The sequence below is a fragment of the Rhizophagus irregularis genome, chromosome 14 (assembly GCF_026210795.1).
Source record: "Rhizophagus irregularis chromosome 14, complete sequence".
NCBI lineage: Eukaryota > Fungi > Glomeromycota > Glomeromycetes > Glomerales > Glomeraceae > Rhizophagus > Rhizophagus irregularis.
Genome location: NC_089442.1, coordinates 4,463,108 through 4,484,823, shown reverse-complemented (window position 1 = coordinate 4,484,823; position 21,716 = coordinate 4,463,108). Strand labels below are relative to the sequence as shown.

Genomic DNA, 21,716 nt, shown 5'->3' with positions numbered 1-21,716 from the left:
AAACACAACTTTTATTGTATTTAAATATATAGAAACACAGCAAATTAATATTTGTCGTGTTTTTAAATATAGCTAATATATTTGCCGTGGTTTTAAATACAACAAACTAATAATATATTTGCCATGTTTTTAAACACAGCTAATATATTTACCATATATACATAATATATTTGCCAAGTTTTATAATATATTTGCCATGTTTTTAAATATATACAAACTTTATTATAATATATTTACCATGTTTTTAAATATATACATACTTTATTATAATACAGAAAATATATTCGCCGTGCTAAATATTATTATTAATATTTTTTTCTTTCTTAAATTATTTTTTGAAACAGGAGGTTAAAAAAAAAAACTTTAACCATTCTAAACCAAAAGTGTGCTTCATTCAATCTTCGTTCATTTAATATGTGTTGCCCCAAAAAAAGAATCACATAATCATATATTTTTAGAAACGACCTTTTAAGTAGTTTGAATTTTTTACAATGGATCACAATTAAAATTGTCAATAATTAACAATTATGTAATAACCATTCAAATATGTCGTCAGAATATCTCAAGATTGCTTCTCAGAACGCATAATACATAATGTTAATTAATAGTATTGCTACTTGTATTGCTGCATCTTTTTATAACTAATTTTGTTTGTTTGTTATCCAAATTTATTTCATTAACCATCAGGTCACATGAATTGTACCGAGGATTTAAAGTTTTTAAAAAAGCAAACTCGCCTCGTTTATGCAGTACGTCAAGCAACCATAATAGGAAACTCGACCAAATTAAAAGCTACACAAGTTACCCAATCAAGTTTCGTTGATTGGGTCGCTTTCTTTCTGTATTTATGTATTTATGGCTTCGATGCATATGTAAATTTTCTTGCATTCAACGAACAAAACAAAGAATTGTCTTACAAGTATATAAGGATGGATGAGAATTAATTTGTACTGAATTTTTGCATACGGTACTCTTTCTCGAAAAATTTTTACCGTTTGTAAAAAAAAAAAAAAATTTTTTTTTTCCCTTGAAATGAAAAATTAGAATAATAATAATAATATTTTTTTTTTAAAAAAAAAAACTTCACTGTTGTAACTGTTGTACCATAAATATATAATTAATTAATTGAATTATGCACGTCGTGCATTTTATTATTATAAGAAATTAGAAAAAAAAGAATAACTTTTTTTTTTTTTTTTGTAAAAGTAGAATGTCAGCGGGTGTAACGGAAGATTTTTAGATGAACATTTAGAGATATTAATTAATTAAATAATTTAATAATTATCGACTTATTTAATAATTATCCGACTTATTTAATATTTATCGACTTTATTTATTATGGTTCGTTTATCAAATAGTTTTACCCTTTTATGTAAAAACTATAATCCTCATAACAAATTTGTTTGGGATACTAGCATATGTATTTGTGATTTTAGAATTAATATTCATGAATGTCCTGAACAAGAAATTCTTAAGATCATAAATTGGGTTTTATTAGCTTATTGTTTATTATTAACAATAGTATCATCAATATGTTTGTACCATTTAATTTATGTTAAGAAACAACCTTTCTTTCTTCCTGCAAGAAAAGATCGTGGAATTTTAAGACCACGTCCACAACACATGTACTATGCTTTGGCTTTAATATATTGTCCATGTAAGTATTGTAAAGTATTATATGCATATATGCTATGTGTAAATCTCATCATATATTTATTTTATTTTATACAGGGCAAATCATTCATATACTTCAACTTGTTAACGATCTTTATCCGAACGTTGCTTGGGCCGAAAGTACATATATTTTATATTTTATATTATAAATTTATTTGTAATTTAAGATTATTAATTAATTATTATTTTTTTTTTTTTATATAATATTACAAGTTTTCCAAATATTACCTCGAACTTTAATAGCATCATTTTCGGTATTATATCCGTTGAGCATTTGTAAGTGTTTGTGTTTTTTGTTTTACGGATCTTACGAATTTTTACGATATTACCAATTTTTATGATCTTCGGATTTTTTACGGATTTTACGCTATTTTAATAAATGACAAAATTTTTATATGTACTTTTTTTTTTATTTTTATATAGTATATTCAACGGGTGCCATTGAATTAGATACAACATTATCTTTAATGGAATCAAAAAAATCTCGGAATTTACTTAAAATAGACATCACATGTATCACCTTAATGTTATTACCTTTCATCATCTTTTTACCATTGGCCGGATTAACAGGTTATTATGCTGATATTGGTAATATTGAGAAAGCGAATAATTATTTTATAGTTCAAAATATATTTTGGGTTTTATGGGGTTCAGGTTATATTGGATCAATGATATATTTTTGGTCAAGATTCATTCCTAGGGTAAAAAAAAATATTGATGATTTAATTTTGAATGATAAAAAAAAGAATCTTGATTCAATATTAGAACAATTCTTACAAAATCGTGATAATGTAAGTATATAATTTATTTTACGTTGAAAGAAACCACGTTGAAACTTGAAACGACGTTGAAATCACGTTGAAACCACGTTGAAACTTGAAACGACGTTGAAATCACGTTGAAACCACGTTGAAACTTGAAACGACGTTGAAATCACGTTGAAACCACGTTGAAACTTGAAACGACGTTGAAATCACGTTGAAACCACGTTGAAACTTGAAACGACGTTGAAATCACGTTGAAATCTCACCGTTGAAATCTCACCGTTGAAATCTCACCGTTGACTAATGAAAATTTCTTTCTTTAGTTAACCTCTCCAGTTATTTGGAAAATAATTCCTGCATGTCTTTTTCTTTTGGTCTTATTTATATACGTGACTCTCCGTAGATCTAATATTATTTTTGTTAATGGGATTAATCTTACCATTATAATTATTTGGAATTATGGTTTACCTATCTTTATTCATGTAATTCAATGGGTTATGATTTATAAGTATGTTTTGATTTAATTCACTTAGTGTTTACGCATTGGGTATTTGTCAACATTGCTTTGGTATGCATAATAACTAAATCTTCTTTTTTTTTTATTAGTACTCATGTGGCATCAAAAAAACCTCCGAAGAAATTACATAGGAATAATAAAAAAATATGTAATAGTAGTCATTATAATAATAATGGTCGAAGTCGTAGTAGTACTATTATAGGAATAGGTTGTGGTAATGATGCTATCATACCTTCAGCTTATCATCGTTATTCTTATTCATCAACAAAAATTTCGAATTATAATAATAATAATAATTCTTCTCCTAGTACAACTTCAAAACATTATAGTAAAAAAGATTTATATAATTCTACTTATTCATATTATAACGTTGATATTAAATCAAAAAAAGCAGAATTGATGAAAAATGGTGTAAGTACAATTCCAAATAATAATAATGATAATAATTATAATCAAAGATTTTCTATTCTTTCTTTACCAGATAATAATAATAATAACAATAATACTAAATCATTACATCATAGTTATAATGGTAGTTCTTCTAATAATGTTAAATTAATTAAGAAATCACATAGAAATACCACTACCACAATTGTTAATAATTATTAAGAAAAAAAAGTTTATTAAAAAAGATTTTGTTATTACAATGAATTAGTAAAGTGTAGTTTTGAATGGAATTGAAAAAGTTTTTTTTTTGAGAGTAGCGAGAATAGGAGAGTAGCGAGAGTAGTGTGAAAGTAAAATAAATGTCTTTTTTTTTTCTCAAAAAATTAAAAAAATGTTTGATTCAAAGTCCTTTTAAATAAAGTCTTTTTTTTTAAAAAAAAAATATTATTATAATAATTAATTATTTCTCATTATTCTATTATTCTTTCTTACTATACTTTTATTCTTTTCATATCAACATTAAATAGTCTATTCCTTCTTGAGAATTTGGATCTCTTTGAATTTGTCTTGTTGTTTACATAAATTACCAACTGATTCTGGTATTGTGACTTTTGATAATTCCGTTGGTAACTCAATAAGTTGCGCGATCATACACCCATTTCAACATCCACTACAAAACATTATAGTAAAAAGGATTTATATGTTGCGCGATCATACCCATTTCAACATGCCACTACAAAACATTATAGTAAAAAAAGATTTATATCGTTCTACTTATTCATATTATAACTTTGATATTAAATCAAAAAAAGCAGAATGGATGAAAAATGGTATAAGTACAATTCCAAATAATGATAATAAATATAATCAAAGATTTTCTATTCTTTCTTTACCAGATGATAATAATAATAATATATTAAATTATTACATCATAGTTATAATGGTAGTTCTACTAATAATGTTAAATTAATTAAGAAATCACATAGAAATACTACTATTACAATTGTTAATAAAAAAAAAGTTTATTAAATAATAATAATAAAAGATTCTGTTATTACAATGAATTAGTAAAGTGTAGTTTTGAATGGAATTAAAGAAAATGAAAAAAGTTTTTTTCTTGAGAGTAGTGAGAGTAGTGGTGAAAGTGAAATAAATGTCTTTTTTTTTTCTCAAAAAATTAAAAAAATGTTTGATTCAAAGTCTTTTTAAATAAAGTCTCTTTTAAAATAAAATTATTAATAATAATTAATGATTTCTCATTATTCTATTATTCTTTTTTACTATACTTTTATTCTTTTCATATCAGTATTAAATAGTCTATTCCTTCTTGAGAATTTGGATCTCTTTGAATTGGAATTGTCTTGTTGTTTACATAAATTACTAACAGATTCTGGTATTGTGACTTTTGATAGTTCCGTTGGTAACTCAATAAGTTGCGCGATCATACCCATTTCAACATGCCACTAAAAAATATATATATTTGATTGGTTAACTTCTTTTTTAAAATTTACTTAAAAAAAAATATAGTAATTTAAAAAAATAATTACCTCAATATGACAATGTATAGACCAGACACCGGGATTATCAGCTTTGTATCGAAATACGGACCAACTATTTTCATTAATAGAAAATTTCACGTTAAATAAATATAATAAATAAATAAACAATCGTTCAAATTACTGGTTCTTACCTGGTTGAGTTCACTACAAATGTATCGCGAGGGAAAGGATCCACTAAATTCAACTTGCTTTCATCAACTACTATTCCTGATCCTGTACCAAGTACATAGAAATTATGTCCGTGCATATGGATTGGATGAATCGCACTATTATTATCTATAATTTAAAAATATAAATTATAAAATTTTTTTTTTAATTTTACTTTGTCTTGTTTATAAATTATAATCAAGTAGAACAATAGTACAAAAAAAGGATTGTTCTCGGTACGGAACTTACTTATATAAGCTATGTCAATAGTTCCACCCAGTTGATCATAAGCATATATATTTTGATTAGCAGGAAATTGATCTAACGGCACGTCATCAGAAACAAATTTTTCTAATGTTGGATTATTATCGTCAACAACAAACGAAGAATTATTTATAAAAGCACGTGTAACATTCTGATCGTCATCTCTAAAAGTTACGACTAATTGAATTTTATTTGTTGCAGGTCCAGGAATTTGTTGAGGTTCGAGTGTTTTCAAAAGATTTGGATCAATACTAAGACAAGGTTCAAGTTGGTCGGGATATTCAGTGGATGTTGGATAACCTAATCCTGCACCATCATATTTTAAAATTCCTGTAACATTATAATTTATCGCTGAATCGAAATTTACTGTTTGGTTATTAATTAGAAGGCATCTATCATCAATCGTCGCACGCATCCAGTAATTATCAACTTTTTGGTTAGCATCAATAATGACAGAATATCTTTGACCAATGGCTACAGGCAATTTATTTACTATTACTGGCTTCGAATATTCTCCATCTGCTTCAATAATCTTTAAAGGATGATTATCGATCGAAAACATAAAGTGGGACAATCCGCTAAAAAAAAAAATTGATATGATTACTATGGTTACTATCCGCAAAAGACCATCCCGGAATAAAAAATTTCATTTTCTATTTACCTTGTATTTATTAAACGAAGTCTATATTTTTTACCGGGTGTAACTTTGTATTCAGCAAGTGGATTGTTTTCCCGACATTCGCTACCAGGTGGAGCAGCAGAACAATTATAACGACCGGCACCACTTATGAGACCAGAATCCGGAATAGGCTATATTTAAATGATAAAATATTTTATTATTAAATTTTGAATCAAATAATAAAAGTATAAAAGTATAAAAAGATTTAATTCGTACATTACGACCGCCATAATTTGGAGACATTCTTATTGCCAACATATCTGATACACGTTGATGATACCAATCCGACATCGTTATAATGTATTCAAAATCATAATCTTTACGGTAAGGGTCATTGGGATCGTGAATGCTTTTTTTTTTTAAAAAAAAGTATATATAAAATATATCGTAAATTGAATACATGTTTCGTGAACTTCGTATTTTGCGGTATATAAGCACCCCATTTTGCACTTAATGCCGGCCAAGATCCTTATGATTCTGGCCAGGTATGCTTATTTTCGGGGGTGCTTACTAACCGCAAAATACGGTAATAATAAAATTATAATATTTACATTAATGGAGCTCGAATTCCTTCCATATATTGACCATGTGTATGTGCGTGGTACCAAAAGGTTCCACGTTGTTCTTGGGTACTAAAATCGTACACGAATGATGAACCGTTGGGAATGGGACACTGAGTCTGATCATTTGATGATCACGTGACATAAATCGGTCAGAAAAAAAAAAAATCGAGACTAAAAAAGGATTAATTTAATTTAATTCAGATTAACTTACTTGTCCTGATACTCCATCATACCTATTTTTTACAAAGTCAAAATTTAAATTTTTATTATTATTTTTTCTTACGAAAATGAGGTAATTTTGATGTAAATTAAAAAATTAAAAAAATGATTTACATACCAATTAGTTCCTCTCTGAAACATTCCATGCCAATGGATAACTATTATTATTGAAGGTATTAAGATGAAAAACGTTCACAGATCTTTCAATTAAATACACAAAAATATATGAAAAAAAAAATAATTTTTTACCTGACGGTTCACCAATATTATTTTTTACTGTAACTTGAATTCTATCACCTTTATTAGCATGAATGACAGTACCGGGATATTGACCATTGATTGCAAAAATTGTTTTCGTAAAACCATCTGGAGCTAAATTTATTTGGGACAATTCAACTTCGTAACTTCTTGTTATAGGATTAGGCGTTGGCTCCAAAGGAATATAAGGTGTAAAAAGGCCATTATCTTTGTTTTGTCGTTTATGTTTTAATTGCTCAGAAAAAGTTGATCTTGAAAACGCAGATATCACGAATAAGGTTATTATGAGAGCAAAAATTCTTTTAATATTCCCCATCTTTTTTTTTAATTGAGACGCCTTATCCTGTTCGAACGAGAAGTATCCTTCCTAAGAAGCGTATTTATACAAATTTATCAAATATTAATCATTGATAAAAGATAAATATATACATAAAAAAAAATATTAAATCAATTCATACAAACCCCATAATAACTTAAATTAAAAAAACCAGTCCAACCTGCTGTTGCATTACTATCAATAAACCAAATTTGTTGAAATGATAGACGAGGACAACAAATTGTGTAACGTTAATTATTTAGCTAATAAAGGGAAGCCTTTAATTTCTAATTATATATTTGTTTATTATATGAATTTACCAAATTAATAAATTATTTTATCGTCCGGCGCAGAGTAATAAGGGACAATATGATCTAAAAATAGGGGGTTAGGATATATTTAATAAAATCTCGGAATTTCATTTATCTTGTAGTATGAAATTTACCTTAATGGGTAATGACTGAACCCGAACCTGAAAAATTTTTTTTTTTTGAGGAGGTCGAATTCAATAGATTTTATGTGAGATTGTAGAAAATAGAATTTATTATTAACCCTTCGGTTACACATCGCTAAACTTTTTTAAACTGGATCAAATATTGCTATTTGCTAAAGAATTAAATTCGTATAACACGGAGTATGAAACGCGAAGTCGACGTAACCATTTGAATCAAAGAAAAGGTTGCGATTTCTTTCATATCTAAAATTGGAAATACATTTATAATTATTTCGAAAATTATTAAAATTTCATCAACTAAAATATACCGTATAATAATAATGTTAGTTGTACATCATCATACGATTTTCACAAAATTCACATGACAAGTTATTTTTGTCAATAAAATAAAAAAAAAATGTATTATGCAATTAACTCGGCATGAGGACCTAAAGTATTTTAAGTAATTTGGATTATGGTCTATTATTTATGACTAAAGCTGCAGTTTTTTTTTATGTAATAATAATTGATTAATTTTACGAAAATGAATATCTTATTTTCTCTTTTTTTTTTAAAAAAAAAAATGAAACAAGAGAATAAAAAAAAAATTTTTTTTTTTTTTAAACATATCAGGAATTCATTCATTTATTCAAAAAGAATTTTAACAATAATATTATTTTATTATTATCCCTAAATATTTTTTTGCATTTTTGTTTGCATTTGTTTTTGCGCTTTTTTTGCTTTCTGCCTTATTATTTTTTACAATTTCCTTCTTTTTTCGAAAACGGTTATTTCATTGTCAGATCTTATAGATGATGATTGAATCTTTTTTTTAAAAAAGTTTTATACTACAGTACTACTACAGTAATATCTAATCTTAATTTCACTAATTAATAATGTTTGTTTTTCATTTTTTTTTTTGAAAAATTACGATTGTATGAGTTTTATGAGTTCTCTAATTTTTTACTATAAAAACTTAATTCCGCTAATTTATAATATTAATAATTTTTTTGTTTATTAAGTCGATTTAATACAAAATAAATTTAGCGGAAAAACTTTAATTCAAAATATGATATATTATTTTCTTTCTTTTCTTTTCTTTTTTATTGGTGAAGATAGAAAACTATAAAAAAATTATAAGTAGTACTAATTTAAGAAAATACCGTACAAGTATATTTTAAATAAACAAGATTGATTGTCCATTCTATTACGACATATGTAAAAATAAGCAGAGAAAATTCGGAAGATCAAAAAAAAAATAAAATAATAAAAATTACTTTAAAAAGAAATGGCAATAACAATTCTCTCTTTGTTTAACTTTCTTCCGAAACCTCAACACAATTTACTATTTATAATTTACTATGATGTCAATCGGTGTGACTTGTGTGATCAACTTCGTCCTGCGTAAAACATAAAAATTCTATGAATAAATATTCTATAAAGAAAAATTTTTTTTATTGAGTAAAAAGATATAATTTAATTTTATTAGTCAATATTAAATGTCAATAAAGTTGATGTTACAAACCATCATGCAATAGATGCTTTATCACATCTTTGAGTGTTTCAGATTGATCGATCGATATATTAAAATGGAACTCGTATCTTGCATTGTCTAATTTTAATATCAGCTTATTCCAAGGAACTATGGAAACTACGGAATCTACGATCGGACTTCGGAATAATTCAATAAATTTTTACTTACGATGATTTTCACCAAGAATTATGTCATGTTAATTTTTTTACGCTCTATTTCATGTCTATCATTCCGGTTTCCGATCATTCATGCAGGGCAGGTAGTAACTATATGCTATGCATCCCTCCCAAAAAATGATCCTTGATTTTTCAATTAAGTAAATTATTTAATTGTTTAAAAATGTTAAAATTAAATAAACATGTTGTGTAAAAAATAGTCGGCCTCCAAAAGCTGTACGGCTATAATTCGAAGGGTTAGGTTTCACTGTTTCAAACTGTGTAGAACGATCAAAAATAATCATATCGCAACGTTGGTCCTGAAGAAGTTGCGTAAAAGTAGTAAATTGTGTGCTGATCTCCCATTTCCATCCCTTACCCGGTTACCCCTAACATACTGTTGTAATAACCTGTAATTCATAAATTGCGTGTAATATTTTTTAATGAAATAATTTCTAATTTAGCCAAATATAGACAATAAGTTCCAACAAGTTCTTAGAAAAATGGCAAGAACGGTAAGAACGAAAAGTCCAGTTCCTGTAAGTGTAAGCCTGTAAGGACTTCAACTAAATTCCCCTGAACCCGTTAATCAAGAACATCTAATTACTATTTATAATTTCAAAAATTATTTTTTTTTTTCATCCGTTAATATTTACAGTCGTTGATGATTGGTCTTTTGTTAAAATCCGAATTTTAGCATCCTTTTAATAAATTCGAGGAGCGCATTTAAAATATTTGGTGATCCTGAATCAAAAGGCATTAATTCTTACTAAATATATATTTGATGCTATAGTATAATATTTTTGTTCTCCAAATTCATATATGTCGTAACTACTTTGCACATGCTTAGAATTTACATGTTTACATATGAAATAAATGTTCTCCAATCCGCATCTGAATGTACATGCCAGATTTCTGTTATCAGATCCATCTGATTATCTATAAAGGTTATAATTGTGGCCATTAACAATTTCGTTTATTTTTAAACCAATTTTATTGTGAATAATCCATTGGTCCGTCTATAACCTATAAACGGTTAACATCATGATTTTCACACGTGCCGTATCGAACATTATCTTTTTGAATAAGTGTTTGAATATTCAAAAAAAAGAAAAAAAATTTGTAATGAATAATTAAATTATAGGTTTTTTAATTAATAACACACAATTGTACTTCGTTTATGATTGTGCAAATTAACAATAACAATTATTCGTTCAGGTAACAATAAAGTAGTCAACCTTCTTCGATGAAAAAAGAAGTAAGGCTGTATTTATTATAGGTTAGTTGGAACATAATCTTGTTTTGTAACAAGTGTTTCTTGATACAATTGTACTTTGGTTATGATTATCAGAATTAACAATTATTTGGTTAGAACAGCGTAGTAGATAATTAATCGTTCTTTTGATGAAAAAAAGCTTCATTATGAGTTATTACACTTAATTTTGTCAAATCTGAAATATCATTTTGCCCAAATTATGCCCAATTTGTTAAAATTATAATATTTCATTAAATTTAGAAAATTATTAATACTTTACTGTTCTATTATAATTTATTCGAATTTTGTTTTGAGCTTTTATGAGTAAGTAATTATTATTAAAAATGATGGTGAAATATTTTTAACCAGAAAAGAGGTAAACATTTTTTTTGAATTGGGTAAACAGTTGCCTAATTGGTATTAGACTAAATAATTTTAGTTCCGCCCTAAATATTGCTTTAAAGTTTCATTATAATAATTCCAATTCTTTCGAAAGAAAAAAAATCCGAATCATTTTTGTTTATTGTAAACTTTTTATAACTAATAATGTTTATGTTTTTAATCAAATATTTTAAAAAATAAAGAAATTTGTCAAATTCATTTTACATTTACACTTATAATAATTACATCGATTATTTTACTAAACGTCATGATTTTTTAATTAATACAAAACATAGCAAAAGATACAAAGCGTAGTGAAAGATACAAGGATACATGGCGTATCGAAAGACATTTCTCTTTGTTTAACGCTTATCCAAAACGTTAAATGAATATACCATTTTACTATTTTTAATTCGCTATGTATGTATGATGTCAATCGGTGTGATCATACTCATAATACTCGCCCACGTAAATCATAATCTATAAATAAAAATTCTATAAAAAAAATTTTATTTTTAATTTAATCATAGTCAAATGTTAAATGTCAAAAAAAGTTAATGATACAAAAATATTAAAAGTATTACTATCACGTAATAAATTCTATCGCGCGTTTAAATGATTCATATTTACCAGTTTAATTTTTTGATGATTCATTGCCAAGAAATTACGGAAGCTACGGAAATCTATAATCGGATCAATTCAATTAATAAATCGTTGCCAAGAAATTAAGTTCTGATTTTCACGATAATTTTCGCCAAGAATCATGTTCGAGATTTTCATGTTAATTTTTTTTACACTCTATTCATATCTATCATACCACAGTTTCCTAAACATCATGCAAGTAGTAATATGTTATTTAGTCCTCCCAAAAAATGATTCTTAAGTAAATTATTTAATTGTTTAAAAATGTTATAATTAAATATGTTGTATAAAACTTACACTAAATAGTCTTTGAACGTAGGACCCCAAAGCTGTATGGCTACAATTTGAGGGATAGGTTTCACCGTTTCAAACTTTGTGTAGAACGACCAAAAATAATCATATCGTAATTCTGGTCCTGAAGAGATGCGTGAAATAGTAAATTGTGTGATCTTCCTTACCCCTAAGTCTTAACACTGTTGTAAAAACCTATCTGACATTAATTTTTTACGTAAAACATAACCTTTACAAATTATACATTTGATGCTACAGTATAGTTTCGTTTAAACGGTCAACGCCATGATTTTCGCGGCTAATTTACGTCCCGTATCTTTGATAGCTCGGAGTTTTCGTTGCGTTTAAAAAAAAAAATTTGTAATAAATAATAAAAAAGTATTAAAATATATATTCTTGATTCATGATTGTTTAGGCAACAGCGTAGATAATCAATCGACTTCGATGAAAGAAGGTTTCAGTATTTATTGAGAGTTATTACACTTAATTTTATCAAATACCATTTTGCCCAAATTATGCCCAATTTGTTAAAATTATAATGTTATCATATTTCATTAAATTTTAATAAAACATTAATGAGTAAATAATACTTTACTGTTCTATTATAATTTATTCGAATTGTTTTTACTTTGTTTGAGAAATGCATTAGCTTTTATAAGCAAATGAAAAAGGAGGGAAATTATTTATTATCAAAGTGAGTGTTAACCAGAAAAAGAGGACCATTTTTTGAATTAGATAAATGGTTGCCTAATTTGTATTAGAATAAATAATTTAGTTTCGCCCTAATGTTGCTTTAAAATTCTTTTGAAATAAAAACCGTTATTGTAAACTTTTGTACGTAATAATATTTAATCAAATATTTAATTCATTTTAACACTTATAATAATTACATCGATTATCTTTATTAAACGTCATGATTTTTTAATACAAAGCATAGCGGAAGATACAAAGATACATGACGTAGCGGAAGACACTTCTGTTCTACTTAGGAGTAAGTAAATGTCTGTTTATACGCACGCATATGAAAAACAACTTTTTGTTAAACTATAAATCGCATCTTGAGATTCATAAAAATCCGTCTAGTGAAAAATTTAAAAATAATAACAATAAATCATGAATCCATCTAATAATTTTAAAAGTTCACGTTTTCAATAATTTTAAAAATAGTAATAAAAAATCATTATTTAATCTTTTTTTCACTGAAGGGTAATTTTTATCTGCGATCAATATGATCAATATTAATCAATTTCATGAAAATATATTTTATGATTTAATCTTCAAAAATTCAAAAATCAAGATGTTAAAATTAATTACTTGAAAATGCCTTTGGTTTTGTTGCATAATTTTGTAATAATTTGATCATTATTTGTTATGTACCATACAGAAATACAGTACTTTATAAAGAGTGTGACATAAAGAATATAAGTTCACTTTACGTCCTACGATGACTCTCAATTACCTTGCTAATGGTATACCAAATACTAAACCTTAAATATATATATATATATGAACGGATTTTGAAAGAAATTTTGTGGTTCTATATCCCGTCATCCTAAATCCAGATACTCAAAATCCGACAAAATCTTAATTCAAATGTCATAATCCCAAAATAAATGTCATAATCCCGTACCCCCATAATACCGATTTCAAGATTTTTCGTTTCCGTATTTTGAATTTCGGGCTTATAAAATGTTGGGATTATAACATTTCGATATTTTGATTTTTCGGGAAGAAACTACGGGCGAGTGTCGGGATATTATACCGTCGGGATTACTGTATGAGTTTCAGGATTTCGTACCAAATCCAGATTTTAGATATATGATGACTTTGTTAGGTACGCATACTATTATTATCAAGTGAAAATCTACTTTACTCAATATAAATCATATGTTCTAACCCTTTCTTTTACAATTGGAAAGATTAATATTCAAGGTAAGTATTGAACGGTCTTTTGTTATCAGAATGATTAACGAGTTCACAGAGTAAATTTTTTCAAGATTGAAAAAAAAAAATGAAATTTGTTTAGGTTATTAAAATAAATTTAATCGAGTTGTTATTACAGTATTACTTAAGAGTTCAATTACTGATAAATTCAAAAGAACTAAAATTATTGGGCAATTTATAGGATGAGACAAATTATTCGATAAATATTGCTTGCCAGCAGCTTTGCTGAGCAAGGCGCTGGGACGGGTTGCGAAATATTATGATCTTGGAATTGCTGTTAAATATTCATTTGTTACTTACTAATTATGCTAGTTATTACGTTGATATAATTTTTCATTTGTTCGCCGCAACTAACCAATATCTGATATTGAATGTTAAGCGCAACTTACAATTTTCAATACAGCTTAAAAGTTTAAATGTTCTGAGAAAAGCTGCAGTTGATTTTATAAGTTATTTAGTTAGATTACATTATTTATACTCATTTTTTTTATTATTTTCATGATATTTCAGTATTGATTGATCATGATTTTTGGTCGGTTGCACTAAACTTTATGTCTAATAAAATTTTGATTGTAGAAAACCGATTAATATGTACCACCAAAAACGTAGGTCGTTTTGGTCGAGTAGATAAAAAATACTGACAAATACAAAACGAAAACTGATTGGTTTGTTAATAGTTTATCATCAAAATTGAACTTTAATCGCAAATTTTGGTTGGTTTTTAGTTTTTGTGATCAAAATGGCAATCGAAGTACAGTAGACTACACCCAACGCATTAGATAACGCACTAGGGGCAGGAGTTAATCCTATTATTATCATCATCATAAAGAAAACACGTGTCACATTCTAAGTTAGTTCATCGGATAGAAATTAGTTGATCGGACGCGATTTAGAAAAACAAAGCTATATAAGCATAGCTTTTATTAAATGGTGTTAAACAAGCCTGAAGCGCCGCGTTTTAGAGCATATATTTGAAAAATCAAATTCAGTTAATGATCGATCCCGTTGTAGTAAATTTTCTTATTTGAGGAGTAGATGACGGAGGATCGTTTTGGTGTTGCGTTTTAATATTCATAGTTTAGAAGATAAAGTAGTTCTTGTATTTAAAGTGATTCAATGTATCGAGCAGTTTCATCATTAAGAGTGATCTATAATGTTTATTTCAGCGTAATCATAACATTAAGTAATAAATGTGATTTATGTTACTTCGTTATTACTTACTCTCTATATACTTCCAGATAATTATTAGAACTTTTTTATTTCATCAAGAAATTTTATGCTAAATAGCAAAATCAAGTATACATAGTATAAGAAACAAATTACAATTAAAAATTTTCATCCATGATAGTAGTTAGTGGATAGTGTAAAAATTCTCAAGTTCTCATTTAGATTTACAATTTTATTGGCTTACAAAATTCAAAGATTTTTTTTAGTTACTATCACCTCATACCATATGAGGTTTACCACCCTGTTAATTATGCCTAAGCAGGGAATCCCAGGACACCTATGTGGCCGTCATATTCACATAAACGCCTATATCACTTGCCTTAAATCCTTATTCCAGTACAAAACATTTTTCAAAAATGATTTGCTGTCCCCTGCTGTCCCATGACTTTAATATATCGCCAGTGACCCAGTAATATATCGCATAAATTTTAAAATCAAGGATCCCAGAAAATACGAAAGGTCCTCCTAAGTTAGTGAGATATATCTTTGGACTCTATACTGAACCGAGAGCATGATACTATAAGTGTTAAACAACTTCAACATTACTTTAAAAGAGTAGGACAGCATTATTTTTTGTATAAAAAGAGAGTAAAAAATTTGTTATTTATTGTATAAAAATGTGAAGAATTATATAAAAATTTTTTTTTTTGTATAAGTTTTTTGTATAAAGAGTTGTTTGTTGTGAAAGAGTTTGAGAAAAGAGTTTTTGAAAAAAATTTAGTACGAAAAGGGTGATTTTTATAAGAAAAAACGCGTAACGTGATTAACGTGATTTTTTGATTTTTTTCAGTTTACAAATTTGTTTGACTCGGTATCAGGGACGATGATTTTCTGCAAGTTAATTATAAGAAATTCTGTGATTTGGCCAGAATTATGCAAGGTCAGCCAACATTACGATCACAAATTCTGGCCAAATTTAATGTCAGCCAGCATTATGATGATTGCATATCCTAAATCAGGCGAAAATTAATATCATTTATTCTGTGATTATATAGTTTAAATCATCAATAATAATGTTATCGGTTTGACGGGACCGTTATGCAATTTTTATAATAAACTCCCGTTACTATCCAATAATTTTATTATTATGCTAATACATCGTAACATGCAACTTATGAGGATAACTGATAATATATGAAATCATTGAGCAACCGACCAATAGAATATTAGCAATACAAAATATTATTTATGTGAACATCAGGAGTAAGATATTTTTATCTTCGAATAATATATTTATACTTAGCTTTTTTTTATACAAACTGTTGGAGCGCGACGAACCTAGCGTCGCCTCAGAAAAATGGAAGCCGGATTCATTTTGCCGGTTCTTTAGAATTAGGGTTAGGACTAGAGTTAGGTTAAAGGGATTAGGATTAGTAATTTGTCACGTAGTGTAGAAGTTCTTCAATTTTATAATTATTCTGTGGACTTGGAAATTTTTAACTCTAATTGTCGCCCCGGAAAAATGAATCCGGCTATCATTTTTTGAAGGCGACGCTAGGGTGGTTGTTAGAGCGCGTAAAAAGTACAAGTATAAAACTAATGTGATTTTGTTTACATCACGCGTGTTATAAATAATCTATAACATATTTATGTATTTAAACGCGTGCGGACATACAAATCTAAAGTCTAAGTAGATTATTATGTAATTTATTCATGCGACTACTTAAATAAGAAAATTTCCACTTTTACCAGTTAGATACATTATTAGGGTTTCATATAAAGTTCAATTCTGGTAATTCGGTTAGCTTATAAATATTTTTCGTATAATTAAAAACGAATCATCATGTCTGAAAGAAAATAGTTGATAGTTATATTGTTTACTGTGTAGCATTGACGCTTCGTCGTATTATTATTATAAAAACTTTATGAAACAAAGGAAAGGTACGATGTAAAATCTCATTTTCAGTCTCTCGTTCACTTTGCATGTTCATTCCTTCATATTAAAAACACAATCTAAACTTTTAAAACTGTCTTTACTGAAGATATTCAGAAAAAGGATGGTTATTTTATTTATTCACCTAAAGTATTTGAAATGGTATTTTTCAGTATACAGTAATTTCTAAAAGTTTAAAAAGATAAATGAAATTTTTCTAACATTTTTCTTTTTATATATTTATTGTGGAAGTATCGACTTAACAAGATTACAACCGTGATATATTGAATAACTACCATCAGATGAACTTGAACTCCAGCCTTTAATTTACGTACGATCAAAAAATTAGATATGTTATGGAATAACTAATTTGTGATATATCGACAGAAGATATTGTCTCTTTTAAAGTATATACTTTTAGAGAAATACTACCAAATGATTTGACCCAAATAACATATTTACATATCATACGGAACCAAAAATATTATATAACCGAATCGTGTGTAATTTTCAATGAGATTGTATAATAACTACATTGAAGAAAGCAATGCAAAATCGCATTGCAAAGTAATATCAACATTTTGATATTATTGCTAGTCGGACCGCCTAATATTTTACTATCTTGTAACAGGTGAAGTTCAAAAATAATTAAAAAATCAACTTTATCTCTATGATCTTGGGTAATTACAAACATATGAATGGCTTTGGTATTCGCCGTCATATAGCTGGTTTTTATAACCGTATTCGAAAGAAATTTTATACAAAATTTATTGCAGCAATGATTTATTTATGTAAATTAATATTTCGCGTTTAATTGCGTATTGATATTTTAGAAAGGGCTTAGGACTTCGTGTTGTTCTTAAGAAAGCATTTTAGATTAATTAACGTTTACTTCATGTTCAATAACTTTCAACATGGCTGGAGATTCTTCTGCAATGGCAAAACTCTCACGCTTCCAGGCGTAAAAGATGGCATAACTATTGTAACGAAACTAATTCTGGCAAAATCTTTATTGAAAAATTATTAACCATATTTGAATGCGCCCATAACTTCTGGCACAATTGTGGATCTTTCTGATTGTCATGATTATGATTTTAATCATCTTAACTTTTGTAGACATATGTTTGTTAATATAGCGAAATTACTTTGCAAATTATTTCTATATTTTTAGATTTTATTTACTATAATGATTGCATAAATTCTTATTTGGCTCCTAACGAAAAACATTGTAATAAATAAATAAACCATATAATAAATCATAATGGCCACAAATAACATCATTTAGTGCATTTGTATGTTTGTTTGTATTAGAGTTTAATACCTTAAGTGGACCTTCTCATAATAGGCATAATACGAGTTTGATTTCAGATACTGGTTCTTAACTTACTTAAGATGGTTGATATTCTGGGTAATAAAAAAAATAGACGTTCACGATTACCTCATTATAAAACGCCCATTTATTTATAAGGTTACATAAAAACCGATTTTTGGACAAGTTTATCATCATCAGTGCATTCAGTGAATTTTGCGAAACATATTTAAGTTTATAATTTACTCTTTTTGTAAATCTCAATGAATTCTACTTTTAATACATACGTTATGGTGCTATTTCGTTATACTTGCATTAACTGATTAAATGAAATTTTTTAAATTTTAATTTTCTTAATTAGTTAATTTAAAAAGATATTTACATGATTTCATATAACGAAATGTTTTTTTTTGAATGAATTCTAATACAAAAAAAGTCTAAATAGTGTTATACCACAGTTATTTAAGAATTTTTAATAATTTTATTAATCATAAATAGTAAATTTGAAAATTCGATTCAGCAGATGTTTTTTGTTATTTATTCTTACGATTTTTCTTTTTCTTTTCTTTTTAACAATTTCCTTTCACGTTTGGTAAACTGATCTAAAAAAAATTATGGGTGACGAAATAATTCCAATAGATGAAAAACAAGATGATGTAGATAATGAAATTGTGCCGCACAACCCACGCGACCCGCATAATGCGCACAACGGAAAACAAGTATCTTTAGTATCTTTATCTCTTAACGGTAAATATGTCGTCACATATAGCGAAGATGATAAATCAATTGAAGGATGGATTGTTAAAAATTCTGACTAGATCCTGAAGCAAATGTTTATAAATTACCAGAAGTAGTAAATTTTATTACTGAGTTAAAAGTAAATGATAAAATTGTTTGTTATACATATTCTAATAGCAATAATATTAATATCTTTGAAATGTCAACCAAAAATCAGCAAATTAAAGATGGGGATCTTTTAATATTCAATAATGATAAAATATCAATTTATCATTCTGCACATGATAAGATAAGTTTAATGTCATCTCATAGACTATCATCATATAACGAAGTAATAACAGGAGTGTCTATTGATGATAATAATATATGGATTGTTTCTCCACATTATTTATTTCATTGGGACTTTGAAAAATTTCAATTGAAGTTTAGTTATTCACTTAGATTTACGACAACTTATACTGATGAAGATGACGAAGGTGATAAAAGTAAAAATATTTACAAAAAGTTTACAGTAATACATAAAGAAAGTTTAATCGGGGTAAAATATTGTAATGAAATTGCAATTTTTTTAGAAAATGTACATTTTCCAATTCGAAATATTCAATTAAAAGATACCGATACAAAAATAGAATTTTGCGAAGTACAAAATAATGATTATCTTCTGGCTTTTAATTTACCTAAAAAAGATGAAAAACAGAATATAGTCTTATATAATATAAATGATATTAATAAACAACCCATAGATGCATCAATGATTTTTAATGAGAAGAAGTTTATCCTTTATGAATATAATTCAGAATCAAAGAAAGCATTTGGATTAGTCGATGGAAAATTTTCATATATTAATTTATTAGATTTAAATTGGCATGAATTTTTTGAATCTCATAAAGAAGATGATGATTTAGTTGGTTGGAATGATTATTTGGGTCAAACCTTTAAGTATTACTATAATGATACTTTAGCTATTCCTGATATGGAAAATATTAAATCTTTACATTCCCCTTCTGAATCGAAAAATATGAAAGAGATTAGATCTTTATTTTCTGATGAATATGAAAATAAAAATATTGCAACTAAAGATATAAACTTCAATAATCAAAAATATAAATGGAGAATAGAACTGAAAAACGATGAACTCGGTGAACTTTCGGTTTATTCAGATAAAGAAGAATTTCTGTGTTCAAAAGATTTAGGTATCAAGTTTACGAGGTTGAACTGGAAAATTCTTAACAATAATGCGTTAGCATTACGACTTAATTATGATAATATTATAATATACGAGTATGATATCCATAACAAATGTATTAAAACTCAATACTTCATTTACAAAAAAGAAGGACTAATAGATTTTTCTGGACCTATATTACCGATGATAGATACAAAAGATATAGCAAACCTCAAAAAAGATAATCATAAACAATATTTCACACAATTATCAGAAAGTATCGTTAGCATCATTGAAGACAAAACTCACGAAAGATGTCTTGCGAAATATGGACCAACTTTATTATCAAATTTAGTAAAGTCGGCTGATCCAAAATTTACTCGTAATATAGAAGATATTTATAACAAATGCATAAAACTTGTTAAAGAAGATCCAAAAAGAAATATGAAATTTCTGAATATTATCACATCATCTATGAATGATTTATATAAAAAGTATCCTGATTACATAATAAAATTTAATTCTGAAATGTTTATGATTTTAGACCCTTTTAATGAAAGAATTCACAGTGATGGGAATTATTCCCATTTTTGTACTTTTTGCGATGAAGTAGAAATTCGTAAAATAGACCAATCTATTAAAAATATTATTAAATCTATTAAACTTATTATTGAATTGATCAAATTAATATTTGCAACAATCTTATATTTGGCTATTTTAATTTTATTATTACCATTTATACCATTTATAATTATACTTATGATTATTTGTTTAATTATGGGTCGAGGAGAAATGATTCCTTTTTTGCTGCTTGCAATTCCTTTCTACATTGTTACTAAACAACGCAAGCAACAAATTGTTCTTATCATACCCTATATAGATTATTCTCGTTATCCTTTAGAATATAGTTTCTGGAAGGAAATATTTTATCCTCAATCAAGTGTTTTTGTTAATACTTGTAAAAAAGAATTTTATTCAAATTGGAATGGCGAAGCAATTATTAATTTTAAATGGAAAGCATTTGGAAGGATATATTATTTTGTTATTTGGTCAATATTTATGGTTTTTCTTGTGTGTTTCACAATTGCTTCTTATCCTACAAATTCTATAACTCAAAAAGTTCGTATCAGTCTCTATCAAACTTCAATTGCTTTTGGATTTTTTCATCTTATATTTGAATAAAGACAATTTATCTGGAATCCAAGAAAATATTTTACAAGTATTTGGAATTTATTTGGTAAGTATATTTTTTAAGTTTTATCTTTAAAATTTATTAAACTCGAACTAACTTTTTTTAAAAATCTAGATTTAAGTGCTTACCTTTCTGCTACTCTGCTACTATCGCGTCAATTTATTGGATTAAATATGATGACATGATACCAGACTGGGCACTGTCAATTACATGTATATTATTAGATTTAA

At 26.8% G+C, this 21,716-nt stretch overlaps 3 protein-coding genes across 3 annotated transcripts; 2 read left to right on the top strand and 1 right to left on the bottom strand.

Annotated features, from left to right (window-relative positions):
* Positions 1-1,338: 1,338 nt before the first annotated feature.
* Positions 1,339-3,564, top strand: OCT59_006657 (uncharacterized protein; the record flags this gene model as incomplete). Its single annotated transcript, XM_025330622.2, has 6 exons — positions 1,339-1,657; positions 1,732-1,794; positions 1,888-1,950; positions 2,098-2,465; positions 2,762-2,946; positions 3,045-3,564. The coding sequence occupies 6 exons, from the start codon at positions 1,339-1,341 to the stop codon at positions 3,562-3,564; spliced, it is 1,518 nt and encodes a 505-aa protein (XP_025172207.1).
* Positions 3,565-4,341: 777 nt separating this feature from the next.
* On the bottom strand, positions 4,342-7,380 carry OCT59_006656 (uncharacterized protein). Its single transcript, XM_066141411.1, has 10 exons — positions 7,023-7,380; positions 6,892-6,931; positions 6,766-6,787; positions 6,543-6,670; positions 6,208-6,340; positions 5,974-6,122; positions 5,298-5,890; positions 5,033-5,177; positions 4,890-4,953; positions 4,342-4,805 (listed from the first exon to the last, which is right to left on the bottom strand). The coding sequence occupies exons 1-10, from the start codon at positions 7,345-7,347 to the stop codon at positions 4,623-4,625; spliced, it is 1,782 nt and encodes a 593-aa protein (XP_065998199.1). The 5' UTR covers positions 7,348-7,380; the 3' UTR covers positions 4,342-4,622.
* Positions 7,381-19,005: 11,625 nt separating this feature from the next.
* OCT59_006655 (uncharacterized protein) lies at positions 19,006-21,476 on the top strand (the record flags this gene model as incomplete). Its single annotated transcript, XM_066141410.1, has 2 exons — positions 19,006-19,138; positions 19,210-21,476. The coding sequence occupies 2 exons, from the start codon at positions 19,006-19,008 to the stop codon at positions 21,474-21,476; spliced, it is 2,400 nt and encodes a 799-aa protein (XP_065998198.1).
* Between the last annotated feature and the right edge of the window lie 240 nt (positions 21,477-21,716).

What these genes read in the sequence shown, in the direction of transcription:
- OCT59_006656 (XM_066141411.1), bottom strand. Translation starts at nt 7,347, where the DNA reads ATGGGGAATATTAAAAGAATTTTTGCTCTCATAATAACCTTATTCGTG. An exon ending in CTTCGTTTAATAAATACAAG is followed by an intron (nt 5,891 to 5,973) that starts GTAAATAGAAAA and finishes TTTTTTTTTTAG; the next exon opens with CGGATTGTCCCACTTTATGT. An exon ending in TTTGTAGTGAACTCAACCAG is followed by an intron (nt 4,954 to 5,032) that starts GTAAGAACCAGT and finishes TAATGAAAATAG; the next exon opens with TTGGTCCGTATTTCGATACA.